Source organism: Mya arenaria, chromosome 7 (genome assembly GCF_026914265.1).
Source record: "Mya arenaria isolate MELC-2E11 chromosome 7, ASM2691426v1".
Classification (NCBI taxonomy): domain Eukaryota; kingdom Metazoa; phylum Mollusca; class Bivalvia; order Myida; family Myidae; genus Mya; species Mya arenaria.
In genome coordinates this window covers 49,177,566-49,205,230 of record NC_069128.1, presented here as the reverse complement: position 1 = coordinate 49,205,230, position 27,665 = coordinate 49,177,566, and the positions used below count along the sequence as shown (strand labels likewise).

General features: G+C 34.5%; 1 protein-coding gene and 1 long non-coding RNA gene across 2 annotated transcripts; both read right to left on the bottom strand.

Moving 5' to 3' along the window:
• Positions 1-1,136: 1,136 nt before the first annotated feature.
• On the bottom strand, positions 1,137-8,820 carry LOC128241617 (uncharacterized). Its single transcript, XM_052958630.1, has 3 exons — positions 8,581-8,820; positions 5,394-5,675; positions 1,137-4,451 (listed from the first exon to the last, which is right to left on the bottom strand). Exons 2-3 carry the CDS (start codon positions 5,586-5,588, stop codon positions 1,497-1,499), a joined length of 3,150 nt encoding a protein of 1,049 aa, XP_052814590.1. The 5' UTR covers positions 5,589-5,675; positions 8,581-8,820; the 3' UTR covers positions 1,137-1,496.
• A 5,030-nt stretch (positions 8,821-13,850) lies between these two features.
• LOC128240016 (uncharacterized) lies at positions 13,851-22,408 on the bottom strand. The gene is made up of 6 exons (XR_008262004.1): positions 22,294-22,408; positions 21,758-21,860; positions 21,070-21,224; positions 16,801-16,846; positions 15,281-15,349; positions 13,851-14,030 (listed from the first exon to the last, which is right to left on the bottom strand). It is a non-coding gene; the product is annotated as an uncharacterized LOC128240016 (long non-coding RNA).
• Positions 22,409-27,665: the final 5,257 nt, after the last annotated feature.

Sequence of the window (27,665 nt, the reverse complement as noted above, 5' to 3'; positions counted from 1 at the left end):
TTTAATGGTTCAAAAAGGTTTTCACCTTAACAGCAGAGAAAATATTTTTTGAAGATACATTCACCCTCACTATTCATTGCTTTGTTCTTAATATTTGTTTCACATACACATGTTGAAAGCACTTACCAAAATATGGTCTACGGTAGTAGTTGACCTTATACATGACGCAATACATGAAAACACATTCAAAATGACCACTTATTATCGTCGCCATGTTTGTCAAAGATCTTTAAGTATATAATATTTTTCTCACGGTTTTGTGTGTACTGAACTCGTACTTTTTGGGGAGAAACTTTGTCCGAACAACATTATTTGGAATAATCATGTAGTTTGAGTACGTGTTAACAAGGGAACTGCAGCGAACACGTTATATATTTCCTTTTGGGACGTGATCATAAAAAAAATCAATATCTACATTAACGTTATGGAAGCCAGAACTATGTACGTGTAACCGTTTGAAAGAACCATGCATTAATATCGAGTTTAAGTGAACTTTCGCAACGTTTGCAACGAGATGAACAATACCATATTACTTAGAATTATATTTATCTGCTTTGTACAGTCATTATAAGTTCATTTCTCACGGCTAAAATGTGATTGACAGTTTGTACTTCTATAGACATCGGGCTTTCCATCTTGTCACTGATATTGCCAACGTATGGTGTTGCCTTCTCACCACGTGTAGATGACCCCAACTGTTTTTAAGGTCAACAAGTCATCGGTCAACGATTTTATGTAAACGAATTCAAGAACGGTTTGACTTTCGAACATGTACTGCCGTGATACATATACGTTGCGACTAGTAGATCAACCAGAGTTCTCATTTTGGAATACCTGGTACGTCTCGAGAATCAGTCGTTTGAAATATTTGTCCGTAACGTTTTATAGGTTTGTTTTGCACTTTCAGTTTGAACACTTTGTGCGACCATCTATAATCATTTTTTATCAAAGCCTTATCTTTAATTTTCGACAAGTTTCTGACAAAGCAGTACTCAAGTGGCAACAACATCAAAGAAATACATTTACCTTTACAAAACACACGAATTTATTGAACTTAGATTGGTGCATACAATACATAAACATGCATTTTGATCATCATCATCATCATCATCATCGTCGTCGTCGTCGTCGTCGTCGTCATCATCATCATCATCATCATCATCATCATCATCATCATCATCTTTAAACATACACAACATCTTTACATCTACATTCATAAACATTCTCATATGTATAAAAACAGAGCTCAATGTATACCATACATATCATCATCATTAAATTAAATTTTCTTTCATTTTCATTGTCTGTCACTAGATAGCCGTATAGCATGCACACCTATTTCAGTCAACCGGACCCCCAGCATCCGAATTGCTAAACCAGACAAAAAGGACTTTTTGCCGCAGACTCTTTTTATTACCGATGTGGCATTCTTTTATTTTGCTCAAAATATGTTGCCAAAGAAAAGGCCGTAGAAAATACCGTTTCGTGTTTTTCTTTCAACGCTTCCAATTTTTCAGTTCGAAACAAACGAATTTACAATAGTTGTATGGAACAGTCAGTGTAATACTGGTCTGTTCGAAATCATCTCTTTGTTTCAAGTACGATGAAAGGTCATGGAAAGGACTTCCCAATTCAACATACTTGCAGAAATCACAACACGTTAATGTTAATGTTTTTTTGTTATCAGACGTGTGCCTTAAGTCATACGAACTATTAAACAAATGTTGGAGAACCAATTCAATTCCATCTTGGTGTTTTTTTTGTTCGTCTACTTCTATGAATATTCCAATACGGCCTTCTTCAATATCGTCGTTCTTGCGAAGGGAAACATCAACAAGCCGCTTTGAGGTCCAAATCTCAAACAAATCCTTACTACTCAAACATTCATTGCCTGTCGCTGCAACTTTAATAGACAAGACATCTGCGTATTCGTGTAAGTCTTCTCCGATATCTTTTCCGAACATGTCTTTGAATAGACCAATGCGTATGTCATTAAATTCCAATCTGGGGTTGACATATCTATATTCATCGCTGTTTAATTCATCTCTCTCTATGTTTTGTTTAGGCAATATCAACCGCACTTGCAATTTAACAAGTTTATTTGCTGGAACAAACAGCCTATCTTCCTTTATTACTTCACCCCCTGTCGTTGCCTTTGAAGGAGTAAAGTCCACGCCTTGGACTCTATGATCTTCTATATAACTGAAAATGTCGTCAGAGTCTACGTAGCAAAGCTTATCCATGAACTTTTCTTTATATCGAATGCAAACTTTACAATCTTTTACATGGAAGCAATTTATTTTTTCCGTATTCAGCTTCAATGCTTGCAGAAAAAGCGTTGTAAAGACACTCTGTTTCATTTCCTCCAAAACACTACACGCAGTGGAATTGGTGGCTGCCTTGTATTGAAAGCTTTTCACAGAGCTTTTCTTAGAGCTTTTCTCAGAGCTTTTCTTAAAGTTTTTCTCAGAGCTTTTCACAGAGCTTTTCTCAGAGTCACTCTTTTGCATACTCCCGTTGATTGTAAATGGAAAGCAACAGTCAAAATAAGAGAACACCTTACTGACATAATGCAACCTCTTAAGGTATGTTTCAAATTTGTCTTTTGTGATTACTTCTTTGTTAGAAGGCTCTAGCTTTTCTGGCGACCCGTGTCCTGAATAGAAAAATATTAAGGTGGATATATCTTCATTTTCGTTAATCCCTTCAATTTCACGCTTTAATCTTTTCTGATATGTTTCTTCATTTGGTTTGATTAGAAAATGGTATTTGTCGGGTGAATTAAACATGTCTTGAAACGTTTGTTTAACTTTAATTGCATCATTTAGGAAGATATCTGCTCCTTCCCCCCCGCCAGCGATGCAAATTACGGCTGTATTTTGCCCAGAAGTTAGCGGATGACCATCGTCGCAAGAATGACACTCAACTGGGTTAAGGTAATGACTATTGGCGCATTCACTGCAGACCATAATGTGAGACACACATGATTTTGTATGAACGAACATTTCGCTGTCTATTGAATATGACATTCTCGGATTTATTAAACATATCTCACAGTTGTCACCTGGTGGTTTGTTCCAGCGACACAAATCTTTTTTCCTGACAATGTTCAAAAGTTTGGAAACCACATCGTTTTGAAATGAAAAATTGCTTTGAGATGAAACTACTTTGAGACAGTTGAGTGCAATATCTATCTCATTTTTATTGATCTTCCACTTAAAAAATCGATGCATTTTGCCATGAAAACATTTGCAGAGTTCTTCATTATCCTTAAGATCTCTAAGCCATTCAGGATGACTGCTTCTACATAATAACTTTTCTTTGAGTTTTTCAAGATCGGAAATGCTTGTTTTTATACCGTGTTTAAATTCCAAACAACTTTCACACATATTGTTTGTCATGATTTCTTCATGTGTTTCTGACATCATGTTTCGACATTGCTTTTCAATGCACGTATTATCATCATCATCACAGGAACAGTTTAGAGTTGCAATTGCAGATTTTACAATTTTATGAACAGTTACATTGTTTATTCGTGTTTTGCATTTTGTACTGCACAAGCTTTGGCGACGATCTCCCTTTTGCAAGGTATCCTGTAGCTGCTCAACAATTTGTTCTATTTTACGACACTGTTCCAATCGAATTTGACAGTATTGACCGAAATCAACACTGCAAGGGTTTTCACCAGTTAGCAACTCCAACATTGTAACACCAAAGGCAAAATAGTCTAGTTCCTTCGAGATTGTTGATATCTTTTCTGGTAAATATCCATGTGTTCCATAATAACTGTCACACTCAGGTTTTTGTTTGTTTTTCAGACTTTTCACCTCGCGTGCATTTCCGAAGTCTCCAATCCGAGCGTTGAATTTTGAGTCGAGGAATATATTTGCCGATTTTATATCAAGATGTAGCAGACCCTTTTTGTTTTCTGTGGACGAGTGCAGAAACGCAATACCTTGAGCAATTTGTAACATGATTTTAGTCCGGAGCTTCCGAGAAAGAATAATGCTTTCACGACGTATAGCACGAACATTATCATCTTTTAAAACTTCTTCCAAGTCACCATTTATCATAAATGCTGACAAGAAACATATTCTGTTTTCATCTGGACTTTTATACTTTGCAAAAGTTGGCACAACCGCGAAATGTCGTAGAATTGCTGCCATTTCTTCATTCTTCATTGAGTTTTTTGCGTCGACATTCTTGGTCTGTATGTCTTTTAATGCAACAGGGATATTAAGTCCTGGAAGACTTTTTGAGTTGAAGTGGACTGACCCACACAAATCATCTGCAAATCTCCCTTTCTGAATTTGAACACCATCGCAAAATGCAATTATGTGGTCTATTTCCGTCTTGTTAAGTCGTCTCAGTCGACCGTCGAACGGACACTTCGTCTTGTCGGCAAAACATTCTTCAATGAATTTGTTTGTCTTTTCAACTTCATTCTGAAACTAAAAGTAAACTCACCCTTATTTTAATCCAAATAGACAGGCTAAAGTTATCTACAAACATATAACCATTAGACACAAAAAACCTTATTGCTACGCATAAAATTGTTTGTGAAAATTGCTTTAAGAGAGAGAGAGAGAGAGAGAGAGAGAGAGAGAGAGAGAGAGAGAGAGAGAGAGAGACGGGACGGGACGGGACGGGACGGATAGATAGATAGATAGATAGATAGATAGATAGATAGATAGATAGATAGATAGATAGATAGATAGATAGATAGATAGATAGATAGATAGATAGATAGATAGATAGATAGATAGATAGATAGATAGATAGATAGATAGATAGATAGATAGATAGATAGATAGATAGATAGATAGATAGATAGATAGATAGATAGATAGATAGATAGATAGATAGATAGATAGATAGATAGATAGATAGATAGATAGATAGATAGATAGATAGATAGATAGATAGATAGATAGATAGATAGATAGATAGATAGATAGATAGATAGATAGATAGATAGATAGATAGATAGATAGATAGATAGATAGATAGATAGATAGATAGATAGATAGATAGATAGATAGATAGATAGATAGATAGATAGATAGATAGATAGATAGATAGATAGATAGATAGATAGATAGATAGATAGATAGATAGATATGGTTGAGAACAATTTGAAGTTCTTTGTTTTTCACTGCATGTTGTATTTTAGATTTTAGGAACGATATTGAAACAGTTTCTATTATGATATGTTTATGTGAATACAAAAGACTAGGTATCGCACAGTGCATACAAGAGTCTCCTCACCTATTTCCTATTATGATTGCTCGTATATATCTTCATATAATGTAATGATAATTATATGAGCCGACTTTGTAATGTCCTTGCGCAGTTTTATTACTTCGTACCTGCTCAAAAGGTGAAATTTTTACCTTTGGTTGTGATTTCAATCCGTTAGTTGGAATATTCTGTTTGTCAGACATATTTTCAAACATCGAAATACGCCGTTGAACTGCTTTTCCGGGGCGGTTTGTTGTTTTAGTCTTAAGTTTAACGACCTCATTCGGAATGTTTTGTTCTCGGGACAGTTTTTCAAACATATCCACACGTTTCTTGACGTTATCCATATTCCGTTTTGCTCCTTTCGCTCAAGGGTAACAATAAAAGTACTTTTATCGCCCTGATCTTGCTGATCTCGTCCACGTAAACCGTTTCTGAAATTATATTACAATGCATACATATTCTAAGATAGCATATGATTATGAAACAAACTTCATACAAGACCGTGAGCATTTATAATCAATAATGCAAGGGACATTCATTGGGAGATAATGAACATCAGTTTAAAATCACCAAAGAAAAAAAACGAGAAAAGAAAGAGCAATTTCCACTTTTGAAAAAAGTTTGCATCAGTTAAAGGGATCATTCGGTGCCCTTCCTCACTTACGGGAGTGCGGCCCTTTATGTTCCGCTGTTGGTGTAGTTCTTACAACAACATCCGGAATGGGTTAGATTTGAAGATCTCAAATGGAGTTACATGTTTATTAATTCATACCCAAGCATCATGTGAAATACAAAACTACAGGCATAGCTATTTATGAAACATAGTATTCAGTATGAATAATTACAATATGCTATAGTATATCAAGAATTGTGTCCAATAGACACATATAGATTTCAGTGTGTGTATACCACGTGATAAATTGCGTCATAAATGCTACGTCGGAAGGCAATATTTTGAGACTTAAAACAATGATAACTTTTCATTTTCTTTACCATTTTAAATGAAACATAGCGCTATGCAGCTTACGCCTTCGGTCTTTGACCAAATTTTGATTGAGAGTTTAGTTTCATCAAACACTTCGACAAACCTTTTCACGATACGGCCGTCTGACGGAGCACTGTCAAAACATTGTTTGGGAAACAGGTTTGTCGAAGTGTTTGATGAAACTAATCACCATATCAAACTCCAGTTATAAAACAAAAGTGGGGCTTTTTAAACTGCATAGACTGGCCTTTGTTTCATTTAAACTGGTGAAGTGAGCGAAAAGTTATCTTTGATTTAAGTCTTTATTTTAAGCAAAATATTGCCTTCCGACGTAGCATATATGATGTAATTTATCACATGGTATACACACACTGGATTAAGAATGTAACACTTTAAATCCGGTACTCAATTAATGTGATTGACGGTTGCAATCGTCCTATGCATTAAGTTGATCAATATTTGTATATAAACTATAAATGCCATGGTCGTGTTCAAGCCTGTTTGTCGTTATTTAAAACATCCCGTTAAATATGGATTTTACTGGTAAAGTGGATATGGTTCAATCGCTTGAAATGACACTCTTATTCAAAATCAATACAAACGCATATATAACAAACATTAATTTTGAGTGATGTACCTTAAACTACTTACTAAATAATGTATTTATGGAAAATGTTAATTACTGATAACACGATTGTAACCGTGAATTTAAAAGCTGAAAACGCAAAAGTATTGAATGATTGATGAGTGCTAAAAGATTTACTGCGATCAACTATCATCTCATAAGGTAGAAATGACCGTGTTTTCCGCATCTTTCATTCAAATTAAACTCGGTATTCTTAATAAAAATATTGTTTTCGACATTCATTCATCCTTTTCGGTATATTAAAACAATTATAAATCGTGGATAATCTTACTTGGGAGTAAGAGTGCATTTTTAAATAAAGCCGTTGGTCGAATCTAAATGTTAAAAGTTTACCTGCTTACTACGCAAACTTATACCCCTAAATTTGAGATAGGACATAATTTGATATCAAAGACATTGCGTTGTATTTAGATTGAGTAGAGAATATCGACTTTTTCAGGTGAGCTTTCGTAATATAAGACAGTTATTGTCAATCTGATGTTTTACAAACCATGTATATTTTAAAGCAAAACTACATTTCTCATAACTCATTATTCAACCGAATTAAATTTTTCACTTGTAATTTTATTGTTGAAAATTGTATATTCCGTTGCAAAAAATGTATTGAATTGCATCTTCTCACATTCAATTGTTAATCCTTTTGAAAACATCTTTTGTCATCTGATATAGAAATTGATGAAAACGTATAAGATAAGAATTATCATTTTACATACCGGAAATGTTTTATTCTCTATAATATTGTTTAAAATATGTATTACTCATGGGCTGTAAGCTTACAGTGAAACACTATCTATCCATCTATCCATCCACATCCATCCACATCCATTCATCCACATCCGTCCGTCCGTCCGTCCGTCCGTCCATCCATCCTTCCATCCATTCATCCATCCACATCCATCCATTCATCCGTCCATCCATCCATCCATCCATACATCCATCCATTCATCCACATCCATTCATCCACATACATCCATCTGTCCGTCCGTCCGTCCGTCCGTCCATCCATCCATGCATCCATATCCATTCATCCACATCCATCCGTCCGTCAGTCCGTCCACATCCATCCACCATCCATCCATCCATCCATCCATCCATCCATCCATCCACATCCACATCCATCCATCCATCCATCCATCCATCCATCCATCCATCCATCCATCCATCCATCCATCCATCCATCCATCCATCCATCCATCCACATCCATCCATCCATCCATTCATCCATTCATCCACATCCATCCATCCATCCATCCACATCCACATCCATCCGTCCATCCGTCCATCCATCCATCCATCCATCCATCCATCCATCCATCCATCCATCCATCCATCCATCCATCCATCCATCCATCCATCTGTCCGTCCATCTGTCCGTCCGTCCGTCCGTCCATGCATCCATATCCATTCATCCACATCCATCCGTCCGTCCATCCATCCAGCTATCGACTAGTCATGAACACCAAAGTTTCAACTCCTCTTTATTAACGGTCACTAAGTATCTTAGTAAAACAGTTGTGAAAATGTGTCATTGTTTTTTTAGGTTGAATTTAATGAAAACTTTTTGATGACAAAAAAGAAAATAAGAACAATATCCATAATTAATAATCTAAATCATAGCAAAATCTAGACAACTAAAAAATAAACACAAACAAGCTTACGTAATCATGTTGACCTTAGATTTGGTATAAAGAACAGAGGTTGTTACCTTTACATTGCAGTAAGTGGATTCTCCAAGCTTGCGCCCATCATTTCTCTGAACAAGGAACTTTAAACTTTATAACCAAAAGTTCATGACTGTTATCGTTTTCGATTGATCACCTTAACACTTGTTCATGTTGTTCATCTATATTTAAGTTTAAACATCTATATTTAAGTTCAAACAATCAATACTATCAGTACGGGTAACGTATCTCTAGAAGCCCGCTGACCAGCGTGATACCGCCAAAATGTAATAACATACCAACATACACACAATTTGGAGCACTCAACACTTTACCAGATCACGTTACAAGAGCACATTCACGGCTATCTCCCCTGGATTTAATGTGTAGTAATTTTCTAAAAATGAGCTTTCACAGATACCTATGGTCGACTGCTGGAAGTGTTTATTAATTAGCCACGTGCCAATTTTTTACAAGTAATGATTTTTGAAAAAGCTATTATTGATTACTTCTGCAAACGATTGACGTACGATTATTTGAACATTGCTTTGGTATTCAACATATATCAAGTACACTCGCACTAAACAAATATAATATTGACGATCTAAAACACTGAAACGTGACTGAAAAAGACCCGGGAAGTTGTAACAACGACACTAATACTAACGGGAGTTGTTGTTAGGGCCTCGACACTCGAAATAATAACGGGAAAGCATCTTACAGCGACAAGAGAGGTAGTCGACTGGAGTGGTAACAGAGAGAGGTAGATATGACTACAGGAATATAAGAATTGGCGATGGGAGAATTGACAACACCGATATGGTTGAAAATTGGACGTGTACGCTTACGGCAGTTGAAAAAATGATATAGGGAGATGGCACATAATGACATATAATAAAAAACAACAACGACGAGATGTTTGGAAATGGTGATACGGATAATAACGACAACAGGGTCGTAAACAAGGGCGATTTGAGTGGTAACAACAGCGGCAGGTGTGTAAGTATTTGCGAATTAAATCTAAACAGTGACGTTTGCAGGAAGAGCAACAACGATAATTCCATATTTTACAACAAAATATCTCAACATGTCAAAGAGTCTCGCTCCAAAACCTTCCACATATAGTTAGCCTTAAAATCAACTAAACACGAAAACCGTGTTTTCAATTTGTGCAATCAGAAGGTTTGGGAACATTGAAAGTATTATGAGTAAGCACATTAACTATGTATTGTATGCTCTATGTTTGATAGGCAACAATTTCAAGCCCGCTGATTAATAGGTGAAATGGTGCTAAATTAAATATGCGGCCTTTTTTATGAAATAGAGCTCGTATGGTTTTATAGGCAATAATGCAATAGGCAAGCTTCTCATAGTGAACAATTGTTCAAAGTTATTCTAAACTTTCCAAAACGCAGGGCAAAGTTTAACCCAATATAAGCCAAAATACAACGAAACCAAAGACATTTAAGAGTAACATTGACCGTTGCCTTATTGATATAGGTGTTTTTTCTTGACCCACTGAACTCATGTGGTGACCAAATGCACTCTTTTGTTTTAAAATCTCAAATGTAAGTTCGTCACAAATTTCTTTTATTAATTTTGTGTGACCTGCAATTTATTCCTTAAATATTGTATCAAACTGTTTAACTATTCCTATCTACTGCTCAGACAAGCCAATTGTGACCAACGACCAAAAAGAGTGACCGTTAGCTTTGACCTTCAGACATTTGTTATTTAATTAGATTATTAAAATTATATTTTGTACCATATATGTACCATAATTTTCATTAAAATTGAAGTAATGGAAGAACGTTTACTTAACTGATGTGCAAATCTGGAATCTACATGGTCTGTTCCGTGAATGTTTAGATTTAGTTAAATCCATTTGTTTAATTGTTTAGACATTGTTCAAACTATATATCCTCGTGATACACCAAGTACCGCATTGGAAATGACAACTTACACACATGTTTTATCAAAACTCCCTGTACTTGTCTTCTTATCCACACAACTGGTTTATTGAATATCCGGAAATAAATACCGTAGATATAATATTCAGTGCCGATTGTGCGATGATAGACTCACCTGCGGATTAGCATAATTTTAGGATTAAAGATAGGGTAAGAGTTAAGGTTCAATACACAACCCTCCCTGAATTGACAGCATGTGCTTTATTACAACCCGCTCTACCAATAAAATTAGAAACTATTCGGGACTCCTCTGCCATTTTATCGAAATCAACCTCGGATGTATATGGACGGTTAACATACTCAGATTTAATTTAGCAGTTAAATTTAATAACTTTACTCTTGGGATTCGAAATTATGTTTGCAATGATACACTTCATTGGCAATCAATTTAAACTTATATTAATAAATACTAGCTAAAACACTTCATGAAATTAATGATATAATTCAACAATTTACGAACTACTTCAACTGATTTACCGGCAAAAATCCGAAGTTATTTTCGAGAAAAATGGCCGAAGAGTTCCGAATTAATCAATCATATAACCTTAAACGCGAACTTAACAAAGGCCGGTCACCGGTATCAGAGAATAGCTTCCGTTGCTAGTACTGATACCTGGGAGTATTATTGTTATCGAATTTATGTATTATTTATCCATCTAATAATATGCGATTTGATTGTGCACTTAATAACGATTGTAACTTAATTGTCTTAATTGAATCTGTAGTATATACTATTGACACTCTTTATAAATATTTTGAACGCTTCATCCTCATTATCGCTCGTATAAAATAATGTATTTTACCAGACACATGAAAATGTTTTATATATACTTAATAAACATAGTTGAAATTTGTATTTATAATGATCTGTGTATATTGTGTATTGACGATGTGCTTTGTACTAGTCGAATTAAATACTTCTGTCTGACTGTAATGGGGTTTAAGCACAACACACCATCTGTCGACGTGATCGTTCGCGCCAAGCGGTCAAATTAACTCATAGTCTGCATGGGTCTTGGGGAAAAAGCACAAGAAATCATATTCAAAATCCTAACGTAATTAAGACAACGCCGTTTTAGTGTTTTTAAAACGTTTACTCCTAACAGAACATTAAAACAACAAGGCAATAACATTTTTTATGACAATATTTTGTTATAGAGTTCATCAAAGTTACAATACACACTTCACATGTATTTATCAATAATGTATCTTGTTTCTATGCAATACACTAAATAATGTTGTTGTTTTTTCTATTGTGTGTGATGACGGCCTAAATTAAACCAAAATATCACACCAATCTCAAGATCATTCAAAGCACCAAATACACCATACATAATCCACATATACATCACTTTATATCATGGTATATTTTTTGTATTTGTGTATATTAAAACAATAACCGCTATAATTTATATTTTCCGTAACCAAAATATTTGTATTTCACGCATTTAAACAGCTTTAATAAATGAATATAATAGCCACATCAATATAATTACATTCATGAAATAAAAATATAACATTTCATAAGGTAAGTACATTGTTTAAAAGAAGGTAAACATAAATAATTATTTTTAACGGAAACATTTATTGTTTAAATATATAGCACAGTTAGATCATTTAACAAAACATAATACGTGTATGCGTTCCATGGGTATAAAGGGATTTATAAGTAAACATTTTTGTTCACTGTCTCAAACAGTGAAATGACATATTAATGTATTTTCTCTGTTTTGAAATTTTAGCCCGCTCTTAATTCCAAATCAAACCTCAGTGTGCACAGAGCTGGACTCAAATTCAGCAAAGTGTTTTTAGTTTGGATAAAGTTAGCCATTCACATTTCTTATTCATTGGTCAATATTTATCCAATACTTAATGTTGACCCACCAAGTTGTTTTATACGAAAACTAGCAAAAGGATAACATGTGGGTGGTAACTTATCCAAGTTTATACATTTGGCTGCAATCAGTCATTTTTGGCCATCACACATTTAGACGACCAGATCCGAGACAATCACCAGTTGAAAATCACAAAAGTAGGACATGTATATTATTATTATTATTATTATTATTATTATTATTATTATTATTATTATTATTATTATACTACATTTATATAGCACTCTTTTCATATGTCACATACGTTCAAAAGTGCTTTACAAGTAACATTTCTATACATTTTTATACATACTGGCATACAGCTTAAAAACAGCATCAAATGTACTACGAAGTAGAGCGTTAAACAATCATTTAATTTTTTTTTATTTATATAAGACATAAGATCAAACCTATTTTTTAAAAACATCACAAATTAAGTAAAATCTCCATATGAAAAAAGAAACAATGACAAGCTTGAGCATAAATGTGTCAGATAAACGAAATCATCAGTTACCATATATTAGAAAAAGAAATGAGTTTTCAAAGCTCTTTTAAAAGAGTCCAAAGTGTTTGAGTTCCGTATTCACATTGGAAGCGCATTCCACAACTTTGGACCAGCATAATGCCATGTGTACTGTTTATTACCTCTACGGTCCATGCCTTTTGACCTCTCGTAACCTTGTTGTTCTAAGAATATCATGAATGAATCAGTCTGGTATCAAACGCCTTTAGGAATGCATCGCCTTCTTGTGTTTCCCAGTAATAATAGATATATGACATATATAGTGAAAACTGACATATGGGAGGGAAATATTTCAAGATAATTCAAATGTTCACACACAATGATCTTGTGTATATTCCTCACAAAACAGATTAAACTCTGACAAAACACATTACTCTCCATCCCATAAACTAGAATTCTGCTAAACGTATGTATCGAGTCGCCAGTCTGTGAAACCCATCAGTTTTCTCTTTCTGGCCATGACCTTGACCTTCGTCATACTGACCCCAATATCAATCGGAATCATCTACTGACTATGACCAACTTGCAAACCAAGTTTGAACACTCTACAACAAAATGTTAAAAAGTTATTATTATAAATGAAAGTATGATTCCGAGGACTCCGCTTCCGCCGAAGTCGATGCTGGACAAAGAAATACATAAAAATATAATTACTGTGTTTCTTCAGAACCCATTCCTAACAATTAGCAGGAAGCAGTTTATGAATGTCTGAGACACTCACTTTTTTCAGACCCATGGCTATACTATGTCCAAGGGATGATTTCAAGCAGATTTAAAAGTGAATCACTTTGTATTTAACCCGATACTTAATTAGCAATTAGTATACCAAGAACCTAAATTATAGATTTAATAGAAATATAAAGGTCAACCAATAAATGCCAGCATTCATCATTTCAGCAAAGAATTTGATATGTAGTATTCCATTACGTAACACAGAATTTACTTAATGCCCTCGTTCGCCCTTTCTCTAGTGCAGACAGGTTACTTTTTTCGTCCCCAGGAAAACCAGTCACTTCCTTCTGCTTGATTTACTGCCCATGAATATAAGGTTGATCTTCTAAGGTCAGGCAGCTCTTTGCCAACCGTTTCTTGTAGTCGCTTCTTAAGCATAGAACCACTGAAGAACCCTGGTTTGGAAAACGGAACGAAAACGTCATAATGTTTTTCAACAAGCAGCGTAATTAATGCAAACGCTCGTTGTGTCCTTATTTTATTTCCATTAAAAAACGAGGGAAAAAGTATAAAAGCCAGATTTATGCTTCTTGCTACTCATGTGCTTATTGTTTCGGGCAACATGTGTACCAAGTCATGGCTAAGCATAAAATTTTCGCACTAGGACAATGAATATTTCTATGACATGACAGCAAGTCTATGACTATACTTCGATTTGATTTCTTGAAAAAAAAACCAGACACGCTAAAAACGAAAATATAATGTAATGGGAGATCTCATGATATGTTATTCAATGTCAACCGTGGATTTATTTGAAACATTTTTGAATGTGCATGCTGATAGCTGTACCACTTGAGCAATCAGTATTGGGTCATCAAGTATGATAAGTATCAACTAGAGCCATCACATGCGTGATAAGGGCCCCGAATGATAACATATGTGAAAGGGGTGCAATTTGAAAGCATGTTATTAAGAATATAACCCCAAAACTATATGTCAATCGTAAAAGAGATGTACTTTAAAGAAGCAAATTTGTGCATTACTGTAAGCTAGAAAATAATTTAATATCTTTAACGGTTTTTAAGGTATTAACAAAACCATAAAAAGTTGTCATAATTAAAAGTATACAAAGGGCCATAAAACTGACAATGTGTAAGTATCAGTTACCTAACTTGATACAAAAGAACGTATGGTTAATGTGAGGAAGTTTAGAAAGTATGAATTTGAAATCTTGACAGCTTATCAATAACGAAACAACTACAAAAACAATGGACGAACGCAAGGACTTTGGGACGGACGGTCAGGGTGTTCACTCCTTTGCGGGACCGTTATAAACTATATTTGTCTCAAATTATTAGCAATATAGGTTGAATGTTTGACAAAGCCAAACAGATTCTTGGAAAATAGTATATTCCGAGCTTTCCTGCATATTGCCATGCGGGACAAATGGTGCCTTTTTCATTTATATTAAACGAAAGTCAAGCAACTCATTTTGGTGTTTGATAACAATTTTCGGGAGTATTTGAAAGGAGCAAAAAATGTCATTACTTTCCAACTCAAACAGGTGAATATATTATGTATATATATTATTTTGTTTGTACCTACTTGCTTATTTAAGAAAATTGAAAATCGAAATAAATAAGTGTTCCAAATTTATACATTTGTTTCTATAGTAGTTAAAAAAGGAAACCGTTGTCATACTAACCTGCTGTTCCGCTTACAGCCCCAACAAGTCCCCCTATCCTTAGCCCCGCTGCCAGGCCGACTGGTCCCCCTGTGTAGTCACAATACATAATTTAAGTTCTCATACTGTAGATAATTTTAATATCCTGAGATCCTATTTTCGTGCCATTTTCCAAACTTCTGCCCATTTATTGAAATAAACATTTTGGAGACACAATTAATTATTTATTCATCAAAACAAACCTGTAAAGAAGTATTTTTCCAAGGTATCGTGGTAAAATAAGCCCTTGCAAAATTCAAGCGGTTTATAGTAATTAATTTTAGCACAACTGGAAAGACAGCTGTCAGATACGATGATTTTCTCTGTCTTGGGTAGAAACTAGTAATTGCATTGGGCTTCTTTTAAAAGGTGTATGTTTCGGTTTGGGCTATAACCCGTGACTTCTTGATGGGGCTCAGTCCAAGTATTTCTTAGTGGGACTAGAATCTATGACTTCTTCGTAGGGCTCAGACCCATGACCTTTTGGTGGGGCCCAAACCTATGACTTCTTGGCGGGGCTTGAACAAACTATGCATAGTTTGGCTGGAACACACAACACCTTAAGTGATAGGCAAACACCTAAATCACTCACCTCCCTAACAGTAAGAATGAAAATTGTGAGTGAACAATTACTTTTATTGTAACTGGATAGCATTCAATAACACTCCCTTTGGACATTGCTTTCTTTATATGGATGTTTACTATACTATATGAGGGCTTAGTGCAAGTTTGTTGTTATGTCCTTTATTCTTATATTGATTTGAATCCGCCTGGATCTAAGCCCGCATAGTTTTAACAATAGCGGGTGTTTTTGTGAATTGGTATAGTATATTTATCAATTGAGGCCTTAGTTCCTTAGTTTCCTTTCTTAGGCCACCTTTTTTTAGTAAATGGTTTCTTATATTTTTTTTCTCAAAATGTTGAGTTCGGGACCAATTAAGAACAAAAAATTCTTGAATGGCCTTTTTTCTTTTCTTTTTTTTCATTTTTAACTCTATTGTTTAACATATCTTTATATCATATGTATGCATGTTTTCATTCTATTCACTTATTTTATATATACTTAAACATTTTTGCTTCACGCCAGAAACATATTTGTGTACTAATAAAAAATAAATAAATTACAGATTTTTAAGCAAAAATTGAATTCTATAGACTTAACATGCCTTTATGCTGTGTTGTGTATTGTCTGGTGAATGTCTTGGCATATTGTCAGAGATTCTATGAACACAGTTTGTTTATCCTAAACACACGAGATCTTGATATGTGTTCTTGTTTTGGGCATTTTTCTTTCGTGGTCAAAATTCCTCGCGACTAAGGGAAATAATCGCCGCGGCGAAATTTCAGTGACCAATTTTTCTCATTAGACTCAACGTTCCAAGGTCGACGCAAAAATTGAAAAATGAAACATTTCATGATATATCATATTTTAATTTCATTTTCAAAAAATAAGGGGCAGAAGGTTAGTAATTCATTTAATAATTCCGAAAGGATGTTCTTACCTAATGCAATTCCAACAGCCGCTCCTATTAGTGGAAACATGGCATCCTAAAAAATACAATGTTGCTCGATAAAAGAGCAGGAATGTTGCAATGAAGAAAACAATCTATAAATAAACTAAATAAGAAAGATATAAATGTTATGAAGAATAAACCATTAATAATATGATTCAAATGTGGCAGTTTTTATTGTTTGTATAAGATGATTGAAATTGATTAAGGCGTTTAATGTACTCGCGAATGTTTTTGTAATAATGCACTTTTTTTGGTTTGACAAAATAAAGTGTGGCAACTCATTGACAGTGTTACAACTAAAATCACAAAAGCTGGATTCCTTTAGCAAATGTTGATATTTTCTCAAATATGATTTTGAAGACCACATTTTTCATAAGCGTTAACGACGCAATTGGTCACTTGATTTCGGGTTCGTTTTCTCGTGATTCGTTATCACGTGATGTTATCAATGTATTGTTGAGTTGTCAAAATATCCGGGAGCTTTGCTAAAATTCTGGTGGCCTTTTGGCTTAAGTGTCGGTTGTCTAGTTTATAATTGACTTCACCGACGCGGGTTCGCACCCAACTAAAATCAAAATACTTTTTTAAAACTATAACTGTTGTTTTTTTTCGTCTGCAATTTCGATAGCATAGAGTGTTTCCATAATTATGCATTACTAGAGAGAGAGAGAGATATATAGAGAGCAAACTAGATATGTTGATCGATGCTTAAGTAAGGATGGCTTTAACTTGAACCGCTATGTTTTAACAACTCCTCCCTAAAGGGTACCTTGTTATGTCACAAAATAGCCAACTAGGTAATATTGTACGTTTTCAATCAGAATAGTTTTATACAGATGATTTGTTACAGACATGAAATTACTAAGAACGATGTTTGACACCTTCTGGTTCGTCATTCTGCGCCGACTCTACGTTGTCTTCAACTCTGTCTAGGTTTTTTTGCTTATCCTGTGATGTAAAACAATTATACCAATACCTCAACTTCTTTATGAGAAAACTTGAAAATAAACTACACTAACATTTTGTGCCATTTATGCAAAATATGTAGTAATCAGCAAATAAAACCCTTACACATAAAGCTAAAACCATATGATATCACTGATCGGGCATCAACCAAAAACATTATCTCAAATGGCTTAAAAAATGGAAATCTATTTATTACATTAATAAAAGTACATTGGATACCTTATTTGTATACTTATCTGATACCCTTTTCATAAATCGAAATACATATTGTACACTGGATACCTTAACTGTACACTCGATACCTTAACTGTACACTGGAAACCTTAATTGTACAGTGGATACCTTAACTGTACACTGGATACCTTAACTTACCTCGGATACCTTAATAATTCACTGGATACTTTAACCGTACACTGGATGCCTTAACTGTACACTGGATACCTTAATTTTATATTGGATACCTTAATTGTACACTGGATACCTTAACTGTACACTGGATACCTTAACTGTACCTCGGATACCTTAATTATTCACTGGATACATTAACTGTACACTGGATACCTTAACTTACCTCGGATACCTTAATTATTCACTGGATACCTTAACCGTACACTGGATGCCTTAACTGTACACTGGATACATTTACTGTACCTCGGATACCTTAATTGTACATTGAATACCTTAATTGTATCTCGGATGTCTTAATTGTACATTGAATACCTTCATTGTACCTCGGATGCCTTAATTGTATAATGGATACATTAATTGTACCTCGGATGCCAAAATTGTAGTTTGGATGCCTTTATTGTACACTGGATACCTTAAGTTTATACGGGATTCTTTATTTGTACACTGGATATCTTAATTGTACACTGGATACCTTAAATGTACACTGAATACCTTTACTGTGCATTGGATACCTTAACTGTACACTGATACCTTAATTGTACACTGGATACCTTAATTGTACACTGGATACCTTAATTGTACATTTGATACCTTAACTGTACACTGGATACCTTAACTGTACACTGGATACCTTAATTGTATATTGGATACCTAATTTTTCACTGGATACCTTAATAGTAGATTAGATACATTAATTGTACACTGGATACCTTAACTGTACACTGGGTACCTTAATTGTACATTGGCTACCTTGACTGTACATTGGATACCTAAACTGTACACTCGATAACTTAATTGTACATTGGATACCTTAACTGTACATCGAATACCTTAACTGTACACTGAATACCTTAACTGTACATCGAATACCTTAACTGTACACTGGATACCTTAATTGGATACCTTAATTGTATATTGGATACCTTAATTGTACATTGGACATCTTAATTGTACACTGGATACATTAATAGTACATTGGATACTTTAATTGCATACTGGATACCTTAATTGTACACTGGACACCTTAATTGTACACTGGATACCTTAATTGTACATTGGATAACTTAATTGTTCTCTGGATACCTTAATTGTATATTGGATAACTTAATTGTTCTCTGGATACCTTAATTGTATATTGGACACCTTAATTATACACTGGATACCTTAATTTTATATTGGATACCTTAATTGTACATGGGATACCTTAATTGTATATTGGAAACCTTAATTGTACACTTGATACCTTAATTGTATATTGGATACCTTATTTGTACACTGGATACCTTAATTTTACTTTGGATACCTTAATTGTACATGGGATACTTTAATTGTATATTTGAAACCTTAATTGTTCACTGAATACCTTAATTATATAAAGACTACCTAAATTATACATTGGATACCTTAATTGTACACTATATACCTTAATTGTATCTTACATACCTTAATTATACACTGGATACGTTAATTGTTCCCTTTTATATACACTGGATACTTTAATTGTACATTCGACACCTTATTGTTCACTGGATACCTTAAATGTACACTGTATACCTTAATTTTACATTGGATCCCTTAATTGTACATTGGATACATTAACTGTACATTGGATACCTTAACTGTACACTGGATACCTTAATTGTACACTGGATACCTTAATTGTACACTGGATACCTTAATTGTACATTTGATACCTTAAATGAACACTGGATACCATAATTGTACAATTAAGATACCTTGATTGTACATTGGTTACCTTAATTGTACATTAGATACCTTAACTGTACACTGGATATATTAACTGTACACTGAATACCTTAATTGTTTACTGGATACCTTAAATGTACACTGGATAGCTTAATTGTACATCAGATACCTTAATTGTACATTGGATACCTTATTTGCACACTGGACACCTTAACTGTTCACTGGATACCTTAATTGTACACATTATACCGTAATTGTACACTGAATACCGTAATTGTACACTGAATGCCTTTACTGTACATTGGACACCTTAACTGTATATTAGATACCTTAACTGTACATTGGATACCTTAATTGTACACTGGATACCTTAATTGTACACTGGATACCTTAATTGTATATTGAATACCTTAATTGTTCACTGGATACCTTAATTGTACATTGGATACCTTAAATCTACTCTAGATACCTTAATTATACATTGGATACCTTAATTGTACATTGGATACCTTAATTGTATATTGGATACCTTAAATCTACACTAGGTACCTTAATTGTACATTGGATACCTTAAATGTACACTTGATACCTTAATTTAACACTAGATACGTTGACTGTAAACTTGATACCGTCATTGTACACTGGATACCTTAACTGTACATTGGACACCTTAACTGTACACTGGATACCTTTACTGTACATTGGACACCTTAACTGTATATTAGATACCTTAACTGTACATCGGATACCTTAATTTTACACTGGATACCTTAATTGTACACTGGATACCTTAATTGTACACTGGAGACCTTAACTGTACATTTGCTACCTTAATTGTACCTCGGATAACTGAACTGTACACTGGATACCTTAATTGTACACTGGATACATTAAAATCCTTATTCGGTCATTATTTAGCATATTTGTACACCAACAAAGTTTTAATTGACTCCTAAGACATTTCAAAAGAATTATTTCGTGAAAAAAATATTTGACAATGTCATGAAATAATTTAAAATTTTGGTATCTATCCTAAGACTCTATATAAATATTTCCCCAATATTTTCTATCGCCTATCAAGGGGCGTTTCAAAATCTGGCTCAATTGTTTACTGCTACGAGTATGTGTTGGTATAACTCCTTATAATATAATATTATTGAATCCGTTAAAACTAACCTCATCTTAAGCGTCCGAGGACTGCGCCACTTCAATGTCTTCAGGCCGCTCAAACATAACCTCATCTAAAAAGTCCGAGGACTGCTCCACTTCAATGTCTTCATGCCGCTCATTCCTCTGTGTATGTATGAAACCCTCCTCAATCTCACCTTGACCTTCAGGGGTCAATAAATTGCAGGTATATGTATTTAAACAGAAGAGACAAATACCATGAACTATTTCTAGTCTACTCCCTCGAGTTTTTTTTGTTCATTTTATGTGGGGGAGTGTTTGCATATTTGTGTATAGGAACGTCTATATCTCATTTTTAAGTGAGAGTTGACAGTTAATGTTGTGAAGATACCCATAGTAATTAAGGCAACTTCAACGATGGCCGTCATTTTCTGGGAGGGGGGAAGTCATATTAAATTTAGTGTATCTATTAAATACAAAAATATTTTAACATTCATGTTTGCACAGTGTAAGTAATCTTAATCCGTAGAGACTTCGTACAAACTAACTATAAATACCATTTTTGTAATGTACAATTCAGTAAGGTTCAACATTCAAATTCGGCGGCTCACAGGGTGATGCCACTGTCAACTACACTTGGAGTGTAATGACTTCCAGACTGTTTTTTTAACAAAACAACCTTATAATCAAAATCAATAAACTTCAATTCAGATACAAACTGCTCAGCTTGACCTACCTGATTTGTTACACAAGGGAAGGAACTCTGCCAATGAATTTAGGGCAAATGTCTTCACGGGTTCAATCTTCCCATCAAAACCCTGGAGGTCTCCGACCTCAACCTAAATGTAATGGTGTAGTGTAACCATTCAGTAAATGACCTTGTAACGATATTGTTGTTTGTAACCATGCAGTAAATAATAATTATTTTACGGTTTAAACAATAAACAGATTAAATAATTTGTATTTCAAAAATGAAGACATTATTTCTTACAAATGTTAAATTTGTTTTAAGCGATTGTCAAAACCAGATTTGTATTCAATTAAGGCGCAAATTATTATTTTGGTTTTCGATATCACTGCCAAATATATCGGGTCTGGAAGTTGTGATCTTCCTTTCTGTTTTCTCATATACACTGTGTTTAAGCTCAACGGTCAACGTAAACTCTGTATAAAGACAATCAAGCTAATGCATCTTTCAAGTCCAAGAAACTACTGAAAATTCATCCCAAAAGGAGCAAAAAGTAATAGTCAAGAAAAGTCAAAATCCGTCACCTGGTTCCTGCATTTCTCAATCTCGCCAAGGTTGGACTGTAATTGATGAAGTGTCCTTGTAGCATTGATCTGCTCCACGTGTAGACTGCTCCAGTCATGTAGCCGATTGTACTGTCAATGATATATACATGGCTGTAAATAAAAGTAGAAAATATTTAAACGTTTGTATTGCAGAGATACATGACTATTAAATATGCTTCCTCAAGAAACTTAGTTTGAAATAAATAAATATTTTCCTGTATTTAAAAAAAGAGAAATTGAAAATATTGCCATGCAAAAAGCACATTTTTGGATACGAAGACCACCGCGGATTATACGCTAATACTCTCCTTTTTATTTTTCAAACTAGAAAGAGGCATAACTGGACAATTATTCAAGTCAAAGTAGTGAGTTTAAACTATTGCTATTGCCTCTGGCAACATTTGTATCTTATTTCATATGAATATCTTGAATGGTTACGAATTATTGTGAAGGTTAAAGTTTTTGTAGTATTACTTTTCTGCTGTCAATAGCATCGCCATCGATATTTGTATGAAAAACTACATAAGCAAGCCCAGTAGTCGAAAGAGTCGAAAGTTTAAACATAAACCCCGTTTAAAGGCACAGGGTAAACGTCAAAGACAAAGAACACAACAACAAATAATCACAAACGAGAAATATGGAACAACAGCACAAAACTCCACAAACAACACAGGATATGTACATATATACTATTTTATTAAAAGCTATGTGTGTTTATCAAGGATTGTTAGGTTATTACGGTCAGTTTAATGTAAATTTGCTGGGGGGGGGGGGGGGAGGGGGGAGGTTGGTAAACCAGTTTGCATGCACAGCTTCACTCTTGTACCAACAATCCCGAATAAAGTAAAAACGTGAAAGGTAAATCTTATCAAATTATGCATTTTCTTGAGGAAACTTAATAATAAAACAAATAATAATAAAATATAAGGTAAACCTTCAGTACTTTAATGATAAGTAATAAAACCAACGGCTATACCAACACCGTGACTGATTTTCTTCAAACATCATCGAAGTTAAAATAAAATGAGAACAATATTTTCATCAAAAAGTTACCTGACATCATAAAATTAAAATGTTGAACATTTTTCTCTTCCAAAAACGTTCCGAAAGAAAATGGCGAATTAAATGTGCCATAGAAGTGTGATTTACAGTCACAAGAGTTTTCCTACCCATTCTATATTTAGTTTGTGACTGTCAATTCTACCAAGGTCAATCTGTACGACCGCGAGGAATTTCTGAATTGCCGGTTCCATGCGTCGTAGGGGGAACTTTCTGTACTCCATATTGTCTTCTTCATGAGAACCAATCTCCTCAAAAGTCGCCATCTTGGGTCAATGTACACCTGTTGTTATAAACAAATTGACAAATTAGTGCATGGCTACGGGTTTTTTTTTCTCTTGACACGTTTCTTAAAATTAGGATTAAGATGAGGCCATAAGGTTTGTGATGTGGTCATCCACACGTTTATAAATGAATGAAATGCCATTTTAGTACGTTTCGTCTTTTTTCTAAGAACCGGTATTTTCAAGACGTCATCTCAGCATGTAGCTATATGAGTTTAGGGTTCCTGTTCACATGTGGTCATTAACAAATTCATTCCATATCACCTTAATACGATTTTTTACTTTCTAAGAACCGGTCCTTTTAAAGGTAACTATCCATGCTGCGATTTACAATAAATTACGTATAAATCTTTGTTAATTAGCACATGGACAAATGAATAAAATGTCATCTCACTAACATTTATCTCCTCCTAAGAACGGGTGCCCTAAACCAGACAAAAGATACCATCTCAGATGCAGGTATAACGTTGTTTGGCTCTTTCAGGAGCTGTGAATATGACCTTATTTCAGCCAGCCCCATTTTAAATGAAGGCAGAGAAAAAAACATTGATCCCATTTTGATAAGCCTGGTGAAGGCAAATTGTCTGAAAAAACACGCGTATCACATTTTGATGCCTTTTATGCATGGCTTATCAGACAGCAAAAGGACAAAATAAAACTTGGCATCAATAAAGCTTGGACTTAAACTAATACTTAATAAGTTTTAAATGGACTCGTTCATGTTTATAGGGTGTGACATCGTAAAATTAGTTTCGCGTTTAATGTGTACAAAATGCTTATTTCAATGATAAAAATGATCAATCAAAAACATTTGGCGTACATGTAAATAAATATTGAAACTCGTGACAGAATAAGCTCTATTTCGCCCAAAGCGCTAGAAGCACGATGTAAAAATTGTATGATTGTATGTTTTAATTTAAGAAATCCTGTTCAAATAACTAGCTACAAGTTGCTATTTCAGGTGTGTTGATTAAAACAAGTATATAACTCAATGTCAACAAGGGCAACTAAATATGAGTACGCTTGAGTCGCTTACTTACAAGCGATACCCTGTATACATGGCATATTTTGTATTTGATACAAACTTAATTACGAGAAACAAACACAAACAACTGTTCGTTATTATGTTGACCTTTGGGGTGGTATTCAATATTCAACTTTATTTAATCTTATGGTCATACACCATTGACATCATTTACTCTACTGGTCGGTTTTGAATATCCAGTAATCCGATAAGCTACGTGTTACTTAGATCCAATTAAGACCAGCATATAATACCAGCCTTGATTAGGTATAAAGAGCTGATAGTGTTTATTCAGCATAAAGTGGAATGATCCATGCATTCCACCCCTCATTTCTGTGAACAAGGAAGCGGAAGCTCAGGATTATTTTCGTTTTTCATATAAAAAGTCTACAACGCGGCATATGGTTGGATATACCTGATCATCTAGTAAAATGATACTTGGTTATTTATTGTTCAAATGGCTAAACTGACGATAGAAGCCTAATACCTATGTAAATAAAACAGTTTTCCGCTGGATTAGCATAGGCTACATTTCAACAAAATAGGCGAAGGGCAGTCTTTAGAAAAGTTAAATCGATGTTTGTTTTGCTTCACGCGGTAAAGGAAAATAACGCCACAAGTCACGTGGATTTACAACAATATTTATGCACAGCCAAAATAAAACTGCATGTGGCGTATCCGTGGTCTAGTGGTAACATACTGGACTGTTAGGGTGGCAAAAGTTCCCCGCAGTGCTATTTTGTATACATAAATGGGCTTATAGAAAAGCTCGAACAGTCAAGACTTGGTTTCGTTATGCATGGACTGAGCCTCAGCAGTCCAAACGTGGCGGACGGTATGATTCTGATTGCTTTGTCAAAGAACGCGTTACATGCAATGTTGCACATATGCTATGCGTATTTTTGCAAGTGGCGCTTCGATTACAACTCAAAATGTGCGGTGATTGTTTTTAATGAAAATCGTCGCGATGTACCGAAACGATTATGGACGATAGGCCAAGAACGCATAGAGGAGGTTGAGACATACACACATCTCGGGCTAGTGTGCGATAACCACATGTCATCTGGATCGCTCAATACGGAAGCGGTCACGAAGTTGAGGGGGACATTAAGTTCAATTATTCACAGTGGTTTTAACACAAATGAACTCAATCCTCTTACTCTAAGGACAATCTATGATTGCGATTTATGGTTTTATGGTTCCCCGCTGTGGTCCATACTTTTCGAGGACGGACATGCATTTGTTGGAAATTTCACACAGAAAATGTATTAAACAAATTCAACAGTTGAGTGCACCCACAGATACTGACTTTGCATTGGCCTGCTTAAATATTGAATATGTTGAAGAAAATGTTGACTATAAAAAATGACAGTTCTTTGGACAATTGTGCAGGCTACCAGATAAGTTTCTTGCCAAGAAATATTTTGTTCAAAGACTGGTGCTCTTTGGTGACAACTCGCAAATTGCTTGGCTTTGTACCGGATATATTTAGGCAAAAAATACAACCTTGTATATGTTTTGAATGAATATCGGAGAAGTGGTATATTTCCCGGAAAACAGTCTTGGAAAAAGACTTTTACAATGCATGTTAAGAGTCTAAACAAATAAACTCGTGCCGACCGGTGCAGGAGCAAATGGGCGTATCATCAGCATCAATAGTTGTGTATGACAAACCTGGGCGGTCACCAGAACCTCGCCCGTATTGTAAGCTGATCTGTTATAAGGTTTTGGGATTATTTAGTTGGACTATTTCAAGGCAGTTTGAGAGTAAATGTAAAAAGTGCGAACATTTTACGGACAGTTTAGCTAACCATGCCCTCTGGTATTGTAAAAAATCGGAGAAAGCCCCAAAAAAGGTCATTGACGAGCTTATGGAAGTGATAGGTTTTGATGAGTTCAAACATTTCGCCAGCTTGCCTGTTATTGATCAGAGTAAAAGCCTTGTATCACATGCTCCTGAAGTTACGGAACATAGTACACTCTGCAATTATTATTTGGTGATATCTATATGTGATATGGTTTAGCATTGTGAAGAGTCGTGTTAAAAAAATGCATATCTCTAAGCTGTTTACTTACTTGTGTCTATGTTACTTGTACATGTAATTTAGTGGAGTGTAACCTTGCCAGTATTTATTTGTCAACAATGGTCCTACTTGAATTTCAATTAATATATTACAACGTAATAGAAATGCCTTGTATTCTGCTACCTATCTGTCTTGTGTTTTCGTTTTCGTGCAAGGTAGATCCTAAGTTGGCTTTAAATATAGTATTTATTTCTTTATCTTTCACGTGGAAACAATCACAACGTGATATTAGTCTAAAATAATAGACGTGTTATACGGGATTCTTCCAATCCCTAAATAAAATTATCTTTGTCATATCTGCTAAAATTGGGTCTTTGCATGGCATCGTTTCAATAGCATACTTAAACCTAGAGAATATTCACTCAAAAAAATAAATAATAACAGGCAAAATTGACCACTAGTCAGTTTGTCACATGTTTAGAATGTAGCTTATGTCAGAAAATTGTAAATAAGTCATATTCATTACTATGATTGAATTTTACTGTATGTGTGTATAAATTATATGTTAAACTTCAGAAATGGAGGAATAAAAGATATATATCACACGTTTAGTTCAGCTCATACTTTGGTAGTGAAATATTTTTGATTCTTATTATTTTAAGAATGACAAATTAACCTTAATACGTGCAGTTTAAATGTTTTCTGACAGGATAACAGTTTTTATTTCTCTTAAATTACTGCAACATAATATCGCTTAGTGAATAAGAGTTATAATAAATACTGATATTGATATCTTACGTGAATAAAATTAGCTTCATTAGTATGTCTAATGTTCTTATCAACACAAACTTATAGCATTTTATTAAATAAGTCAATGTTATCGATTACCATATAAACGCGTCTTTAAAATACCACAGGTGCAAATTTGCATACTTGGCATAAAAACGCAACATATCGTAA